Below are 19,182 nucleotides of genomic sequence, written 5' to 3'. Positions count from 1 at the left end.
CTGAGACGTGGCTTTCAGCTCCTTGTCCCAGCGTCTCCTTCGTCTCTAAGATATAACTGTACTCTCCTCACCTCGCAGCTTAACTCTGTTTGCTTTGTGTTATGAGATGATAAAATCTAGCTAACAGGCATCCTAATTACTGCAGCATCTGCATCATAGGCTGCAGGCAAAATTATCATAATTATTCAAAAATATTCATGGAATTAACATATCCTAAATGAACTCAAGCTTAATTTAACAGGCCACTGCACTTATTACAAGCATTTAACACATGCAATTGTTTAAACTTAGTCAAGAGCAACTTGGTTTTTTGTAAGATATCAGTGTCAAAAGTAGATGAAGCCGCAACTCTCCCTAACAAGAGGAAATGTCAAACAGCTTAGGGAGCTACACAGTAATTTGCTCAAATGCATGTAATTTAAAAGACACACAAAGCAGCTCTTCCCAGGGGCTCCCCCCTGTTTAATTATAACAGGGGTTTCAACTGTTCCTGAAATCCTGTTTCTCAGCCAAAATTTATCAATAAAAAAAAAAAAAAGGAAAAAGTCATAAATTCCCTCTTTCCTCCTTGCTGCCTTGGAATAGATTCAGGGCTTTAGTGTGAGCCCCGTTGCTGGCTCCAAGCAGTACTCATTAGATTTTTCTTTCACTTTTATCTACAATACATAATAGTGAGTGCTCCCCGCTGATGTGCTGGTAACATAGAGAAAACAGAGGTGAGAGGGGAAGGAGCGGCTGGGGTTTACTGTGGAAAATCTCGGCTGGGGTTTAGTGCGGAAAATGTCACGCGTTGCAGCACCAACCCTCACTGCGAGGCCAGGGAGCTGGGGACAGCAGGGAAGCCACCGGCTGCGGCGGCTGCGCCGGGGCGGGAGCGTACGGGTCCCCTCGTGCCTCCTGCCCCTCGCTCCTTGTGCTGGAGCATAAAGAGTTTCTTGGATACTTCTACAGCAGGATGTAATGCTAGGGATAAATCACAGCTGAATTCATCCTGCTGTTACTTAAACAATAGCAAGACAGCAAACTGTGTCCTTGAGAATGGTCCTTTTCCAGCATTTTGACAATTCCCATAGCTGCCTTATCATTTTGTGACCTGTTTTAAAGATGCTCTCTGATGCTGCACAAAGCCAATAGCCGTAACATTTCTGCACAACCCGTGGACCCCCTTAGAGAATCTTCCTGCTCTTCACAAAGTGCTGATATCAAATTCATTAAAGGAATTAGGAAACAAATCACACTTGAGAGAATGTGATGCCAGTCAGGTCCAGACGATTCCAATTTACTTCACCAAAACATTTTTGATGAAAACACATTGCTGGTGACGTGTCTAAAAAGGAACTTGGACTTGAGGCTCCGTAATAACTGCAATATGTTCTCAGTCTCCAGCCTCACCACAGACTGCACAAGCTTGGTGTTAAAAACTCCAGCAGAAGAGTTATTAGGTGCTTGCTTCAGACCCAGACTTCACACCACAGTTGTTGCTGATGCCCTGGAACCTATGGAGGTTCCTATGAAAACTAATGTAGATGCTAAACTCTCACTCCAGAACTGTGTGATGTTCTGGGTTTTCATCGTAGGGCAGGTATGAAGCTAAACACACACACGCCAAAGAGCCTTTCTGTTTTACTCACCCCTGGTAGAACCTGTAAGTCCTTGGTCATCCAGACGGCTGCAGGCCCTGGTGACGCTGTCTGCCTCAGGCAGCCCGAGCCAGCGGCCCCACAGAAGTCGGAAAGGCTTCCCAGCAACTCGGGGATTTTTGCTCTCATTTAGGACACATTATCACAAGATACTGCAGGTACCAAGATTCTTGGTGCGTCCAGAAAGGTGTTTTCAAGGGCAGGTCCCCAGGTGTTTTTGATGGGAGTAAGAGGGCCCTGCCGTTCGGTACAGGGGAGGGGACAAGCGCAGTGAGGAGTCTGCAGGCCCGGCCTGGCAGGCGCCCTCCTCCTGCTGAGCCGCAGCCCTCCCGGGGACGGCTCCCAGGCTCCTGGGACAGAGGGTCTTTGCTCTGGCCTGCTGGAGCTATTCCGATACGCACTGAAGAGCGCCTGATTTGTTACTGCACCTTCATCTCAGCAGTGGCATGAAGGCTTCAGCCCTGTGAGAATTTGGCATGAACTCATCAAAATGGCATGAAATCAGTTTGCCAGCTCCGTATGAGCATCTTGTCAAGACTGACAGTGAGATACAAATCCACGAGGCTTCCCAGACATTTGGAGTCCCACCAGTCACCTAGGCGGGCACCTCCTCCTGCCCACGCAACACAAGAGCCTCTCCTACGAGCAACGGGGCTGTGAGGGGACAGCGACTTCTAGGAGAAGCAGAAACTGCTTCAAGTCTCACAACCTTCCCCTCCATTGCAACGTGTCATCAGGCAGCAAATGCCCTCAACAGATCATCCCCAAGCTTGTCTGATGCCGATTCCTCTTGATCCACTTTGGCGGAGCCTCCTCAGACGCCAATGGCATGGGGGACACATGACACAACTCCCAGTTTTGGGACTGTTGTCTGATTGAGCAGGGTGCACCAAGAGTCAAGAAAGAGTGAACTAAAAGTTAAAGAACACTTGAAGGATCCTGCCCCTTTTTTTTCTGTCTCTAATCCGAACTAGCCTTACAGTCTGCGAGGCCAATGTGGGGAATGTTCAAACTGTAGGGACAAGGAGAAAGAACTATTCCTCCTCTACTCATAGCACCTTCTTTTTTTCCACTTCTCTCCTCAGCCAGCCACCTGTAATAGCAAAGAGAAATCCAGGTTGTTCCACTTCTGACACGGCGGGCTTCAGACAGCACATATTTCAACACCATTTGAAGACTCTTTGGATCCTGCAGCCCTGTGGCATCTGGAGCAATCTTTCAGCAGGAAGAGAGGAGCTCTCAGCACGGCGAGCGCCAGCCCTGCTCCCCGGAGCTAACGCAGCCCTCGCGCTCCAGGACACGCCGCTCGCGGTGGCCCAGATCTGCTCCCATACAATAGCAGCTGCTGACATGAATGCTGAACCACTCAGTGCAGCATCACATTTCTGGCTGAGATTTCTTCCCCATTTAGGGTTTCTCACAGTGGATTATTTTGAACACAGCTTTACTGCCTGATCTGTTTACTTCTTAGGGATTTTTTTTCCTGGAGAAAAGAAAAACAATAAATGTTTTATGAGAGTGGTATAAGAACAAAAGTACGGAAAATCAAAGGAAAATCCTAAAACGAACTCTTCTTGCCCTGGGGCAGAGAATATGGCTGGAGCATCCCAGTGTTGCGCTCATGTGGGAACTTTTGTTGTGCTTCTGTGAAATGTTACACAAGACCCGAGCGGCCGCTGATATCTGCGTAACCCCTTGCTCGTCCTGCTGCAGCAGGTAGTGACCAGGAGCCGTGCGTGCGGCCACAGCACCGTCCCGCACCCGCAGCCGCCCGCGTGCGACTCGGCTGCCACTGACGTCCTGGGGCACCCGCAGGTCTGGTGCCTGTGCGGCAGCTGCCTCTCCAAAAGGACACAGGTCTCATGGAGAACCCACGTTACGCATTAGCCTTGTGTAGACGGGTACAGCAGAGCATCTAAAATAGCTCTAGACACCTATATTTAGGCAACTGTATATTTTACTCCCCTGTGCTGTATCAGTGAAGTCAGCAGGAGCTGCTCAAGCAACTGCAGAGCCAGGTCTTTAGATTTCCAAGTCCTTCAGGGAAGAAAGCTTCTCACCTTCTTAAACATTCACACTCTGCTGACCTTGTCTGGACAAATATTCTTAAATGTGTTCAATCCCATGTGATTGCATGCGCTAAACTCACGGGGAGGTGTTCCCTAATGCACTTCCTTGCGGGCTCGGACGGTGCCTGGTGCTGCAGCCAGGTCATTGGGCCGCCGGCCACGGCAGGTGCCAGCGCTGCAGCCGCTCGGGCAGAGACTCGGAGCAGGAGACGCTGCAGGGGGCCGAGCAGGCAGCCGGGAGCCCCGTCACCCGCCGGGAGGGCAGGGAAGGAGCAGCCGGTCTCGCCGACCGGTGCGCGGGGCGGCCAGGCGGGCTCCCTGCCTGGCTCTGCCGCCGGCTCCCCCGCAGACCCGACCCGCCGCCCTCACGAGACCAGCAGGTCTGTCATTCACATCTGCAATGCAAAATCTATGAAGGCACCTGCAGGTGCCCAGGTGCCATCGCTAGCTAGCAAGTCATCTACACAACCCTTAGCTGCCCCGCTGCCCTGCCTATAAAAGTCCCCTCCACCTATACGCACAGAATGGCTGCCTGAACCGCTGAGGAACCGACTCTGTGGAGCAGCTGCTAGAAACTCAGGCACTGCGAGACCAACCTTCTGTGAGTGTCCTCTACAGCGTTCCTCCCATCGCCTCATCTGGGACGGCTGAACTCACGGGTGTTTACGCAAAAAGTGGGTAAAATTGTCTCTGCCGACCACCCCGGAATTACTCAACTTCCACGTTCCCAAAGGGGCCTCATTTCAGCAAAGGAAAGAAAAATCAGGAGACAACTGAAAGGCTTCCGGCCAGTAAATTCATACCAAATCCTTGTGTGCCTGCATTTGAAGAGATTTTAAATCCAGGAGGACTCAGAAAATGCAATTTGGCCTTTCCAATGTTTCAAAAATGAGCCATAAAACTAACACTCTGGACCAATTCCAGGCTCTTTCAAATGAGTAACCAGTACCTAGTGTAACTCCATGAAAGACAATCAAGTGGTGAAGTTTCCACACAGAAATTACTGCAGAGAAGAGCTCGTGTCATGCCAGACTGCACACAAAGCTTGGGGGAGCAGTTTCAGACCTGCAAGCAGAACGTTCCCAGTTACGCAGGGCAGCTCAACTCTCAAGAGCCTGTTTTTAATCATAACTTCCACAACCCAGTTTCACAGCTCATGCTTTACTGCTTGGACAGCCTGTGCCAACTGGACAGAAACCCAGCTTGGTATTTTCCAGTTGATGGGAAAGCTTTCCAAAGGATATTTGCTGGAGCAGCGCAACAGCTTAGCACGATCCTTCCTAGAAACGAAACGCTCAGGTCACCGTGTCCCTTAAATTGCTCTGGACGATGTGAGACTTCTAGCAGCACCTTGCCGAGCCCTCGTGGTGCTGACACCAGGGCTGCTGCACAGGCAGAGCAGGTAGTTGCCAGGAGCAGCAGAATTTTGGAGTGGCAAAACAGCCCTGCTGCCTCCCAGCCCTGGCTCTGCTTGTGCCAGCCCCTGCACAGGGCTCCTGGTTCATCAGAACGTCTGTTCAACGTGATCTAATGTTTGTGCTGAGGACCAAACTCTGCGCCAGAAAAAAATGCACTGAATTCGGTGTTTCTTTCATGCTTGAGCTATGACCTTGCTTTGTGAGTTTATTTTGTTGTTCCAAGAATAAAATACTGTGTCCGTGACTGCTGTAACACCGAGAGGGGGGGGAGTGAAGCCATCAGAGCTCTCTGCTGCAGATGGGAATATAGAGGAAAAGCAGTGTCTTTCCTCAGCTTTATCTTTTCATGGCCAAAGCAAGTAAAGTCTGCTGAATTCTGCTGTCTCTCGCCAGGTCTGGCATGCTCGGTATGATGACAATAAGCATTAGTCATTATCACAGTGTGGTTTGTCCTGTGGATACAGCTGGGTTGTGTAGTTGGGTAATGAGTGTCTCTACAGAAAGTGAACTTACGCCAGTTCCAAAGAGAAACGCTTGCTCTGTTTGGCCCTTCTTAGGAGCCGCAGCAGGAAAGGGTGTGAAGAGCTTTCCGTGCCTTGTCTGGCTCTGCTGAATCACAGCCCCAGCACCTCAGGACACAAGAACTGCTCCCTAACGACCACCCCAGGAGGCAGCTCAGAAAGGAGCCAGCCTGAGCTCCGCTTTGCAGGGAGCAGCCTGCAGCTCCAGGGAGCACATTTGCCCTCCTCTGCACGTCGGGTGGCTCCAGGAGGTGCTCACTGGCAGCAGCAATGAAACCCCCCTGACTTCCAAAGAGGGTGGAAATGCTTCAATCCTAGCCCAGTCATTGCTGGTATTTCTATTAAAAACACCCCCAAAACGGCTGTTAGTTTTGCCCAATAAATTTAATAATCAATGAAACCATACCAAGGGACAACTACAAAATACAAAGCAGACATGAAAAAATGACGGCATAAAAGTGAGAAAGAACATTGTGAGGAAAATAAAAGCAAAATACACTTAACAGAGGATATGGGTTCAGATATAGCACGCACGGTCACATACAACACTGCATTAGTAACAGTACACACAGATACTCGTTATGCTGGGGCTTTTCACAGGGGCTGCCTCTTAGTCCTCCACTTCATCCCAGACGACAAGCGAATGGATGTTTTTACTCTCTTACATAAATTCTTGTGCACACAACATCATCAGCACCAAAGGTCTGGAAAAGAAATAGAAATTCATCAGAAGGGATGAAAACAGCCAACACTAAATACATTTTTAAATATTATTTTTACCATAGTAGCTAGTTCTGTACCAGAAATACAATTTCCTACATCCTGTGACAGATGAGAGTAAAGAAATGACTCATTTTGAAAAAGGAATGCATTATAGGTGACCTGCTCTCCCAAGCATGATGAATTTTGTCAGAGTGATAAATGATCCAGAAATTCCTTTTTTTCCTATAGTTTCTTGGCATGCATTTATAAATAAACACAAGAAAAGAATGAGAATTTGGAACATAATATTTTTATACTGAGAAACAGTTGTAGCCCTTTCAACTGGAAATGCCAAGGATGGAATTCATTTGCATGCAGTAGTCTTTGATATTTGCAGGTCTAAATCAGAGGGGTTCCAATGAAGTTTGTGAAGCAACGTGGAAGATGTGTGAACGTATAAGAAACAATGTGTGTGCACTGCTGCTGCGAGACTAGCAGACTCCCGTCTGCTCTCCCAGAGCTGCAACAGGGGCAGTGACGACCACAGGATGCTTTGAGCAGAACCAGTGAATCTGTTTGCGCTGGGTCTGAAATGAGGGCCCATAGTGAGCACAGCATCTAGGGGAGACCAAACTCATTTCACAACCATTGAAAAAAAAGAGTTCTCAAGAGTATTTGATCATTACACATCTGAGAGTCAGTGACTTACAGTGGGTATATCCCATTCTTACCCCATTCCTCACGCCCAGTTCAGTACCTCAAAGTACAGTGACTGTCCCTGGACAGTCCTTGAGCTCTTTTTATATATTATACATTGACAAATGGCAATTCGGTTATGCAGCTGGAAATCTGCTGGTTTTCTTTTCTTTTTTCTTTTCTTCCCCCGTAGTACCGCACTGCACTTAAAAGGCCAGTTCACCATGACAATACCGCAATGCTGATTACCAGGACACCCAGGCAGGACTGTGACTGTGGGAGCAGTCTGAGGAGGCCACCTAAACTCCAGATGGTTTGTATGTAATTTCGGGTCAGGAGGGCTAAAATCTAAGTAGGAAGGAAATAAAGGACCATGCAAAAGTGAGGAGACCAGGGTGGCAAAAAGCTTCCCATGCCGAAGCGTTTCAGTTTCACCGACAGCTTAGACCTCACAGCTGCCTCTGTGGGCACCTCACAGTTGTGAGGTGGGATGCTTGGCTGTGATAACTGCCAGGGTCTCACTGAAAAAGTAATTCAGATCTACCCCAGCGTGCTGTGAAAGTTCAGCTGGACTTTGCTTAATGCTTTTTACACTTCCTTTGGCCAGCACTGCCTCAAAAGGACTTGGCTTTAAAAGTTGGTTTGCATTTTGTTGACTTTGCTAATGAGAAAAGCCTGTTAGTAATTTGGCTGGTGAGAAATTACAAAGATAAAGGCTTTGCTTTTATGCCTATGAAAAGCTTATCAATCTTTATGTAATTTATTTTTTTAAATTACACATGAAAAAGACTAAAAATGAACATTAAAGGATGCAGCTAGTTCTCTGCTGCCCACAGCACCAGCCACGAACACCCCTGCTACTGCTCCCTTGAACATTCCCAAAACTATACACAGAGGCAAAGTCTAGATCACGAAGATACCAAATCCATGCAAAGCCCCAATACTAATGATCATCTCCTGAGTCCTATACAGTCACTTGGTCCTTGAAGACCCTGCTTAGGTTTATGTGGCCTCTGACCTGCTACAGGAACATGCTGCATTTTTTAGCACTTAGATTTTCTCTCTTTCAGGCATTCAGTTGGCTAGCCACTTAATCCCTTACTTAAGCACACAGAGAAATGGCTGTCATTGTCACTATATACCTGGTTTAAATGTTAACTTTCAAAGTAAGGTGTGTTCCTATGTTCCTATCTTATTGTAGCTTACTGGCATTGTTGATAAATCTCCACTACCTTTTGCTAAAAAAAGCAGAGATGAACATGTTCAAACCAGGTACATTCCTTTCTTTGTGGAAATGCATGGGGCCTTGCTTTTCAGGCACGTTCAAACTCATTTGTGCAACCCCTATTTTGAAAGTGAGAGGTCCTATTAAAACTGAGGAGATTAATTGCAAATAAAGTGCTCCCCAGCCTCAGAGTTGTTTAATCCAACTTCAGAATAAACCTGACATAGGGCAGAGCCCTTCTGTGTTTGCAGACCTACATGTGGCCAGGCTGCAAGAGTGGCACTGTGATGGGGCAACAAAGATGCCTGAGACCAGGAGGAGCTTACAGCCTTGTGGTGGAGGAAAGATCCAGATCTGCATCAGCCTCTGCAGCAGGCACTTGGTGGGAATTTTGGCTAAACAAAGAAGTCAAGAACAGACTTAAGTTCTAGTATATCATCTGATAAGAGAACTAAATGATGTATCTAGGTATGGACCCGAATAAACAGGATAACATGTGAAATCAACTAAGTATGTTAGAGCAAACCGGTACTTTCCTTGGAAAGTTTGTGCCACAGTCTCACATTTTCAGGCTGGGACAATGTGAGTCAGAGTGTGTCACTTTGCTCAGTGGTTGGGAACCCTTGCAACATCCAGGCTTTCAAGCTCTCAGTTCTTCTGAACAACAGCTGCTTACTGTAAACTCATGTAGTACTGTTCTCCAGTACCAGATGTATATAAATAATGACACATTAAAAAGTACAAATACACAAGGTTGTTTGGAATACACAGAATTGTTTGGAATAGCCTTTATCAAATGCAGTTGTGCAGAGAAAAAACCAAAGGAAAGAAACCCTCAGAAACACAGCAAATGCCTTCATATTTGAACTGAAACATCTAATGTATAACTGGGCCCACGCCCAGGGGAAGACCCAAATGAAGTGGTTGTTACTTCTCTGTCCTTCACAGTCAAACCCTTGTATTTAGGGGTGGGAGGGAGCAGCTTAGAATCTATGGTTCTAATTTTAGATGGGAAAGAAGCAACAGTTCCTGTCAGAACAAGCAGACTTTCGAGTTTCCTATGACTCAGAGAAATTGAACTTTCTAAGAAGGAAAGAGATAACTTGACTGTTTAGTGGTGAAATCTCACCAGAGCGGCTTGGAAGAACGCAGCACCACCAAACCTCAGCTGCCAAATAATGAGAAGAGGCAGGATTTTCAAACCACCACCTTCCCATCAGCTTGTAAAGCACCCACTCATCTCACAAAAGGCTGCAAGGCAAGGCTTCTGTCTAAATCTAAAAGAGAATTTAGGTGTAAAAATCACTGGAAATTACAGATCCGCTTTCTTTACTTGGTTTATCTATAGCACAGAGAGCCCAACACACTGCCAACAAAGCTTTGCAAGGGGCTAACGCAGTCAGCCAACCCCTCTCAGTTCAGCCAAGATCTGATGACCACTGACACAGGTAGAAATTAAACAAGAACCACAGAGCAGTAATACTTGATCATATGGGTCTAAAACATTTTCTGAGGAGCCTTTGTGATAGGTAGAAAACACTGTAATTAGGAAAACTGTCATTTAAACAATCACCTGGAAAAGATCACTACTGATCACTACTGCCAGTGTATGCAAAAATCCCCTGTTGTCCTGACTGAGCAACCTACAGAGCCTGCCCACAAAAGGAACGGAGAGAAGGTAGGCAAATAAATGGAGAGGGCATGATCTTAGTTATATGAATAGCACTTTCCATTATCAGAAAAAGTTTTGCATGGATCCATGTGCATTGGCCTCCACGCGTACAAATGCATCCTGCAAAACAGAAGCAATACTCCCTCCAACAGGATGAAATCAAGTACTCCTTTAAATCCTTAATGATGAATTTATCTGGTCCAGATACAGATTTTTGCAACAAAGACATATTATTTATTCCCCTTCCTCCCAGGACTCCCAGAATGGAGGTGGATCGCTGTGGGGACAGGGTCACAAAAGGTACAGCCCCACTTTCAACCACGGATACTAATAGCAGGTGTCCCAATATCTGACCTTACTTTCTGTGGGACATCAATGAATAGGACTGTGCAAAATCAGATCTTTTATCGAGGTATCCAAAGGCTGGATATCTGTGTTGGAGAACTGCAGCATGATATAGTTTCCTCAAAGCCAGGCAGCAAGCGAATGGCAGACAAAACATTAGCCAGTAATATCTCCTATTACTAATATTGAAATCCTGTACCCAGCAACTATCTAAGCTACAGCTGATAGTATAACGGCCTGCACACAGGACCACATTCATCTAGGATACAAAGGCTTTGGCTTCTTTCTTTATCTCCTGTTACTAATAATCTCCTATTAATACCTCCTATTACTAATATCTCCTATTACTGATATTGAAATCCTGTACCCAGCAACTATCTAAGCTACAGCTACTATAACAGGCTGTACACAGGACACATTCATCCATGATACAAAGGCTTTGGCTTCTGTCTTTGTTTATGTTTGGAAACGTGCTCCAGAGCAGGCACCACTACAGAGCAGGGGCCGCTGATCTCTAAGCCACCTGGTAAATCCCCTCGTGATATTAAATTCAAGTTTTAGGACCATGCAATACATATGTATGCATGATTACAAGCTCCTGGGCTTTTATCAGGATTGCTTTATTGAGGTCAGCAGTAAAACCTGCAGTGACTTCAGTAAAAATGCTATCCTTTAGATAGCCGATTTCATTTAAGATCATACTATAAAATCTACAGAAAAGTTAAACCTTGAAGCAGTTTATTGTTGTTTGACAGAAGGCTTAGGCACATCACACATCTCAGCATTCAATGGCAAAATATCTTTCCAATCTGCCCTGACTCTTCTCATCTGCTTTGCTTAATTTCAGAAGCCAGCAATATCATTTAAAAAATGTTCACTCACTCATCTAGACCCCAGAGTTCACCGTCTTTAATCTACTATGACATGAATTTTCTGGGGAGAGAAAGGAGGATGGAAACCTTGCTTGAAACCCCACAGTGTCCTGATCTTTGACCCTTCCTATAATTGATTCTGAGAGCCCCTGTGTGATATGTGAACTGTGTAAAATGTGGTTTGAGGCTGTTTTTAAAGCCCCTCTTCAGTAATCATCCATTTAAAAGTGTTTGTTTTATAGATTAAATTAAAATCTATAGAGGCACGAGCAGCTATGAGAGCAGCAATGCAGAAACAGACAGATCATAAACACTGCTCATTTGAATGGCTAACATTTGGAAATTGGAAGCAACATCCTTTAACTTGGTAAATGCAGACCTTTTGTTCTCCTGGCTTACCCAAATGATTGATAGCTCATTAATCTCTGTGACAAAACACAGAGCAACAGCAAAAACACTACAGATTATAAAAGAAAATTTAATGAGAAAAAAAGAAAAGCACTATAAATAGCCTGAATCCTAGATAGTAATTTTCAGATATGTAAATGAAATATATATTTTGTGGGATCAAGTTTGATCTTGATTGCACCAGTGCCAATCCAGAGTAACTCCCGAGTGTGGTGTGATAAATACTCTGACTCGGTCATTACAATCTTAAAGTACAATACAGTATAGTCTAAAGATCCCTTCAAGACAAAAGAAATGTGAACTCTGATGGGGATCTATCCCTTTTGTATCCTTTGCTTGAATAATTCATGTAATTTTTGTATCTGGGTTATTCAGTACTTCTAAAAATACAGCACTAAAATCACAGTAACAGCATCAAATAAGAGCAGAATAAACAGCACCGATTAAAGGAGTTGCAACATTCCAGTGTGTTAGCAGCCCTGGTTTTAGAAAGCAGAACTTCATCCTGCCACCCTGATTCAGGTGAGAGAAAGTCATTTTAGGACAGAATTTGAGATAGTGACCTGTAACACTTTTTAACAGCACAGGAGACCACCATCTGCCATAGTGGAGCCAAATATTATTCACACTTCTGATAAGAGTAATCTCATTCACCAAGCTTCAAGGAGCTTCAAGGAGCTAAGCAGAACTGAGAGACAGACTAACTAGTACCTGAAGATAAAGAAAACCTTTGCTAACTGAATAGTTTGTTCCCAGCATCTGTGTACCAGAGGTCATGAAAGACCATCTTATTGCTCCAAGGGAATATCTTTGAAGTATATAAGTAAGTTCTGCCAGGATGCAAAACAGATTGATAATTATACAGTAATATGGTTTCTATTTTAGCTCTGTTAGTCATGACAATTCAACACTGATTTTTTTTTTTAACATGTGACAATAAACACATTTTATTTAACATGCTGTGCTAGAGAGAAAAATATATTCTTCTACTAGAGAAGTGTCAATCTAATGGTCCCCCTAAGCAAAACAACGCATTAGATGAAAACTACCTGGCGAAGCCCCAGGATTATGTAGCCTGTATTAGCAGAGCAAAGCTCATTCCTCACCCCTGCCCATTGCCCCAGACCTATTCCTCATTCATGCCACAGTCCAGGGCAATTTAGATTCCTTCTTGCAACTTTTTTACACATGGTATGTGTGTTTTTTTATTTGTTCTGCAAATGCACGGTAATAGCTAATAAGGTGACTCGGGAAGTCTCAAAAGATTTATTGGATGAAGAAGGAGGAGTAGAGAGCATGAGAAGAAACATCAGATTTGCAGAGCTGATAAACTTCTATATCACAGACTCTGCTCCAAGACAGACATTTCCCTAGCCGCCGAAGTCCAAAAGTTCACAGGAATTTGATTTCCTCCTGCTTATTTAAGGAGTTCTGACAGAATGAAAACAGAGCAAGCTCACCAGCGTTCCTCAGGAAGTGTGTAAGAAGAAATGGTATTTTTAACTAAGTAGGGAGATTTGAGAAATTGGATAATGGGAATTGTTAAATGCTTAAAAAACCACGTATGAAGTGCAAAAATGCATGAGTGAATCAACTCACAAAGAATCCTCACCAAGCTGGGAGGATCAAAGGAGAAGGAGGGGAGAAGACAAAGAATGATTTCTTCTTGCTGTGACTTTAGTCTTGCAGAAGATATAAATGGTGTTTGCAGTCTCAAATCTAAAGAAAATTTCTATCCATAAGAATAAATAATCTAGTTAGGATCTTTCTTCACTGGAGTGATGACAAACCCCAAAACAACAGAGGAAAGAAATCAAAAGAGATCTCAAAGTCTTCCCACTGATTGTTCCTATTCCTACCCTTGCCCCATGTCATAGTGGAGGGATATGCTCCAATCAATCCCTTTGAGGTTGTTCAGTCTTCAAAGCCTGAGTTGGCCGGAGGGAACATCCAGAGACTGAGAAAGCTAAAAGAAAGAAGATCAGGTCACCACCGCACCAGGTGCTACCGGGGCTGCTAATGAAGCAGCATGTGCAGCTCTGGTGTCCATTGCTCAAAAACCAAATTCATTAATTGAAGCAGGTTTGCAGCAGCGCTGAAGAATGACTCTAGCCAAACTTACACTGAACTCTCTCTAGGACTGTAGCTCTTCCAAAAGTTTAGCTTCACAAACAGAAAGTTCTTCTAAGAGGTGGCTTGATTAGTGACATTAAGAGAAGTATTTGTAATAATGAACTTTAGGCATCTCCTTTATGTCCTCATATACACAATATGCAATGGCTCAGAGTTTGATCTAGAGTTCAGCTTTTGCCATTTTTATGACAAGAGACACTAACCAGTAAAACGACACATCAGAAGTTATGATCAAGTTTCTATGACTGGAAATATTTTAATCAGAAGGAGTTTTTTCAATTTATATCCTAATCTGAAAAAAAAAAAGAATTAGTTGAGAAAAGCCCAATAGACTGCACTGTAAAAAAAAAAAAATTATTGTTATACAAAGCATCAGACTAGCTGGCTCTGTAATCTTTGAATGTCTCTGGTTTCTTAACCAATCTCATTCTTCTTCCCAGCTGGATACATTCATGTCGCTGTTTGCAGGAGGCAACTTTATTTGACAGGCTCTCCGGCTTGGCCTGGAAGAGTTTGTTTCATTCAGCAGCTGCCTCGCTAGTGTTTTACTTAAACTACAAAAATACATTCTTAGAGAGATGGAAAAAGAAAAGATACTGAAGAATAAATTGTGTTCACTCCATTATATATAAAGATGTAAAGCAGAGATCAAAGTACTTTGCCTCCTAAACTATTTGGATAACATAAAGAATTTCAGTGGTTGAGCCAAAAGAAATTATGAAGAATCTGAATATTCATTCTATAGAAACCAGGGATTTCATTAACAGAATCTACTTCCTCCTCAGAGATGGCTGAACTGTTCCAAGATGTCTGGAATAGCATTAATGCTTTAAAAGCTTTTTGTTTATACTTGGTTAGGTTAGTTTGAGTCTTTTTTGTTTCACATGTGATCTTAAAAACAGAACTCCAACTGCTTTAGAGAAACATTGAAGATGTCATTTGTTTTTTAAAGTGCAAGGGCTTAGTGATAGTTTGAAATAAAAAGTCCCTGCTTTTATGTTTTTTTTTCCCTCACTGCAGCAGCATTTATTCTAAGGCCAAACTGATGAGGCAAAACAGTCCAGTCAACTGAATTATCCAAAATTCCCTAGCAAGAGCATGCACAATGCCATGATTCTGGACTCCAGCTGAACGGTTACTTGTTATCCGGACAAACCGTGACTACTCCCAACTCGGAGTAACTGCTTCATTAATGTAAATGAGCACCTGAGGAATGACTGAGTGAAAAGAACTCAACTCTAACAGAAACAAGCACAAGATAAATAGATAAAGAGTTTGTGATTTGTGGCATAAAAGGCAAGGCAGTTGCAGTGATGTGGTACAAAACAGCCAAAGTTACCCTACTGCTTTGTGGATGGGCACACAATAATGGGGGGGATGTTGGCTGGCAGCAAATGTGCCAATCAGTGGATTTCCCACAAACTTGTGAACTGGATGCAGGGATGACCAGGAACTTGGAGAAGGTGGCAGGGATGGGGGGAATGTGTTCTTCCTGAACGGAATGAGACTTGAGCATGCTAATGACGTGCCACATTCCTCCTGCTGCACACCAGGTGATTGTGTATAAGCAGCAATACATTATGCACATGCCTAGAAAAGAAGGTTCTTCAGAAATGAGCTCAGATGCTTTGATCTCACTTTAACCAGAGAAAATCTGCAATAAATCAACTAAATTCTTCAGTACGATTGTGGATTTACAGAGCAGAAGAGGCTCACTTCTGACTGCTCTACCAATAAAAGTATGGGGAAAGCTATAGTACCAGTGAAATGCAAGAACAAAGCTGCAACTATCTTCATTCATTCTTTAAAAACAACATTTAAAACATGAAAAAACGTGATGTGTGGATTGTACTGTAAAGGAGTATGAAAATGGTGGTTTCCAGATGGATTTAAGTAAGAAAAAAATAGTAATAATTGTATTACATAGCAACAAAAGAAAAACTTATAAATGTTGTTTATGTTGGGTGGAATCACTTACCAAAATCAGCTCATCATTAGCTAGTTCTCGAGTCCAGTACGTTTTAGGGCCATCCCCCTCAATGAGAGTTTGTTTGCAGTAGATCTTGTTTTCATTCTCCCAAGTGGCCAAACTCTGCAGGCAAGAAAACCATTAGGAATCACATTAATTATATTCCCTGGCAGCAAGAGGCAGAGAGACAACAATGAGCAGGAGTGAGAATGACTGCGGCAGTGAAGGAGTAACACTTAGGCAGGTAAAAGCAAAAGGAAAAAGACATCAATGGCAAGTTGTGAAACCAAAATGAGGGTAGTAGTGGGCATTTTGGAGATATTTATAGATTAATAAAGTAATTGTAAAAATATTTTTTTCAGTTTAAATCCACTTTTTTTTTTCCAAATTAAAAAGCCATTCAGTTTTCATTAAATGCTTAATGTTGAAAAGTATCATCTAGAAACATGTAATAAGGTAGGGTCTATATTCCCAGGCATCTTTTTACACATACAGTTTGATCTGACATGTTATTTATCGCTGCCGAGCCCCTTGGTGTAAAAGCATCAAGAATCATATGCATCATTTTGTGGTCATCAATAATAGAGTACTTGCCACTTACAACCTTTCATTCTGCATGGCACTGTGCCAAGTTAATTGCACATTAAACACATGTTGTCCTAACAAACCAAAACTAATTTAAAGAAACTTTGTTAGAATTTTAACAAATTCTATTCTATTCTGACAAATTCTATTCTTGTGATATTTCTTTTTCTTAAACTTCTGGGTCTAGAGTCTCAAATAGTTAAGAGCATTTTTCAAAGTATGTGAATAATGACTATAAAACCACTGAAAATAAATAAATAAATAAAAAGAAGAATTTTACTCAGCTTCCCAAGTAGGCAAGCTGGGGCTTTCTGTTGCTTTTCAGGCTAGCGTTGAACTATTGTTCTACAATGCAATAGAACAGCTGTGCAGAAGGGTCCCCTGTAATGAATGTGCAAGTAATCGCTTTACAACTAGCACATGGGGACATTCATTAGTCTGTCATTATATATATGTGTGTTTGTATGTTTGCATGAATTCAAGCTAATAAATCCCAGACTTTCCAAAGAGGGAGAAAAAGAAAAGAAAAGAAAAAAAAACTTTAATTTAAAATTAGCTGTTCCCTTTATAAATTAAAAAAAGAAAGAAAATCAAAATAATAATAAAACACACAACAGTTTTAAAAAGCCAACAACAAGCCATCTCCCATGGCAGTTGTAGGAGCTATGCCTTTCACTGCAACTGCACGGAGCCCCTTTGTCTGTATGAACAATAGCTCAAGTTGCTGGCAGAGAAAAACCCTCCACCTCATAAAGTGCATCAAAATCTATCACCAGGCAGCTACTTTGCCAGGTACTGCAAATTACGTTCCCAAGTATTATTTTATTAACTGTCAGTTTCTGCTCTGTGGCCACGGCTCGTTTTTATACGCACAGCAGAACAACTCATTCCTCAGACTGCACTATAAATAATTTCACAGCACATGGAAAAAATTTACTACTTCACAAAACACATTTTGTTCAGATTTTTCCGACTTTCAAAGCTTACAGCCGTATTTTTTTTCCATCTGCAGCAATAAATCCTTTTCTAAAAAAAGGGGTCACATTTATTGTATATGCATTATGCATAGTGACATTAAAATACTACTTTTGCTGAGCAATATAAATTACAAAGGCAGCAACACTTCCTGAACAAACTGTTACATGTACAGAAACTCATGCTAGATCAAGTGGATGTTGTGAATGTTCACTGTTTCCCAGAATTTGTCCCCTTTTTCATCAATTTAAATTCAGAGCAACTGTACTGAATGTAGTGAAGTTCACCCTGAATTTTTAGTGGTGCAAATGGTATCTGAAACTGCTCAAGAACTAGCAGTGATTACGTTCTGGAAAGTAGGTTATTTTACCATCAAAGGATACTTTCCAGAATATATTCTTTATTTGGGACTACACTCTGACACATGTAACACATATTTTAAATAATCTTTTAAGTCTCAGTGACCAGGCTGGGCTCTGCACATAAATCTCAAGCCCAGGTGGACTTTGGTTAATTTTTTTTTTCACCTACGGCAGAGCCTGGTTCTGCATTCCCCTGGATCAGAGGCATCTGCACCGGTGGGGAGTTGGTGTAAGATGCTGCTGCAGAGCAGCAAAATCCCCCATTGCTGCCATCTGCCACCCTCAAAGCTCCCGGGAAGGAGCCCCCAACGCCCTTCTGCGCAAGGAGCTGGCGCAGGGATGCCTGGAACGGCCGCTAGCGGACAGCCTGTGTCACACTTAGACGTATCTGGTCAGCAAAGATGCGCCTTGAAAGGGACAAGAGAATTTCAGTCCTAAACCACCATGAGCCTGTGATCCTGCTCGCGAACTCGACTAACGCATTTTAAGACAAAAACTACGTCCTTTGTGCTCTAAACGCTGTCTCTTGAGGTCCCTCTCGCTCCACCGTTCCCGCGCGGCCGGCAGGGGCAGGGGCAGGGGCTGGGGAGGGCTTTCCCTGCGGCCGGCCCGCGCGGGACGCGGGACGCAGCCCGGGCCGCCTCTGCCCCCAGAGCTGCCGGGCCCCGTCGCCTTCAGCTTGGAGCTCTGCCCTGCCGTGCAAGAGGGCGAGGGCAGGGGGACGGGGTGCGCCGCAACCACCGGGGGCCCCAAGGAGGGTCTCGGGGAAGAAGCGGGCGGGTGGGCGGTGGGACAGCGGCGGCACAAGTGTTTGCCCCGTCTAGAAGGAGATTGGGAAGGTGCTGGACGGGCAGAGCCGCTCCGAGCGCGCACACGGAGCCGCACTCGCGCGCTCAGCGCTCCTACCCGGCACTTTCGCCCGTCCACCGTCTCCTCCTCGAAGCTCTCCCCGACTTTGAAGTTGATCTCGGTGGTGCGCACGGTGGTGGACGTCTTGATGTAGAACTGGTCGCCGTCCTGGCGGATCTCCACGTGGGGCTTGGAGGCGGCGGCCACCGCCACCTTCCTGAGCATGGCGTTGACACCTGCGGGAAACGGGAGAGACCGGTGAGCGCCCGGCGCCGGCGGGCTCCGGGCCGGGGCCCCGCAGCTGCCCCCGCGCTTACCCAGCGCCTTGAGGAGCTCGTCGAAGTTCTCGCTGCTCCGCATCTTCCAGGTGCCGGCGAAGTTGGGCATGGCGGGGCGGGCGCTGCTGCTCTGCCGGCGGCTCGGGCACCTTGTGAGCGGCCGGGCGGCGGCGGGGCGGGCACAGCGGCGCCCCCCGCCCCCGGCAGCGCCCCCGCAGCGGGGGCGGGCGCCGAGCGGGCGGGGGCAGGACGGGGGGAGCCCCGCGCGGCCGCCCCCTCCCCGTCCCGCTCGCGGCGGCGCTCCGGGAGCGCGGGAATCGCGGCGTTCCCGCCGCGCCCCCCTGCTCTTCCCGAGGGCGCCCCGGGCTGTTGCTCCGGTCCCGCGCGCCCGTGGGACAGGGGTGCTGCAGGTAACACTGGTGCATCCACAGGAGCACGCGGGGCAGAACGGCCTGGCCACGGC

General features: G+C 45.0%; 1 protein-coding gene across 1 annotated transcript; it reads right to left on the bottom strand.

Annotated features, from left to right (window-relative positions):
• Nucleotides 1–6,137: 6,137 nt before the first annotated feature.
• On the bottom strand, nt 6,138–18,874 carry CRABP1 (cellular retinoic acid binding protein 1). Its single transcript, XM_088520582.1, has 4 exons — nt 18,759–18,874; nt 18,499–18,677; nt 15,680–15,793; nt 6,138–6,352 (listed from the first exon to the last, which is right to left on the bottom strand). Exons 1-4 carry the CDS (start codon nt 18,826–18,828, stop codon nt 6,302–6,304), a joined length of 414 nt encoding a protein of 137 aa, XP_088376708.1. The 5' UTR covers nt 18,829–18,874; the 3' UTR covers nt 6,138–6,301.
• Nucleotides 18,875–19,182: the final 308 nt, after the last annotated feature.

This window comes from Tinamus guttatus, unplaced genomic scaffold (genome assembly GCF_059628265.1).
Source record: "Tinamus guttatus ecotype Peru unplaced genomic scaffold, ASM5962826v1 Tinamus_guttatus_pri_ptg000004l, whole genome shotgun sequence".
Lineage (NCBI taxonomy): Eukaryota > Metazoa > Chordata > Aves > Tinamiformes > Tinamidae > Tinamus > Tinamus guttatus.
The sequence above is the reverse complement of the archived record's forward strand: the minus strand, read 5'-3'. Positions and strand labels throughout refer to the sequence as shown.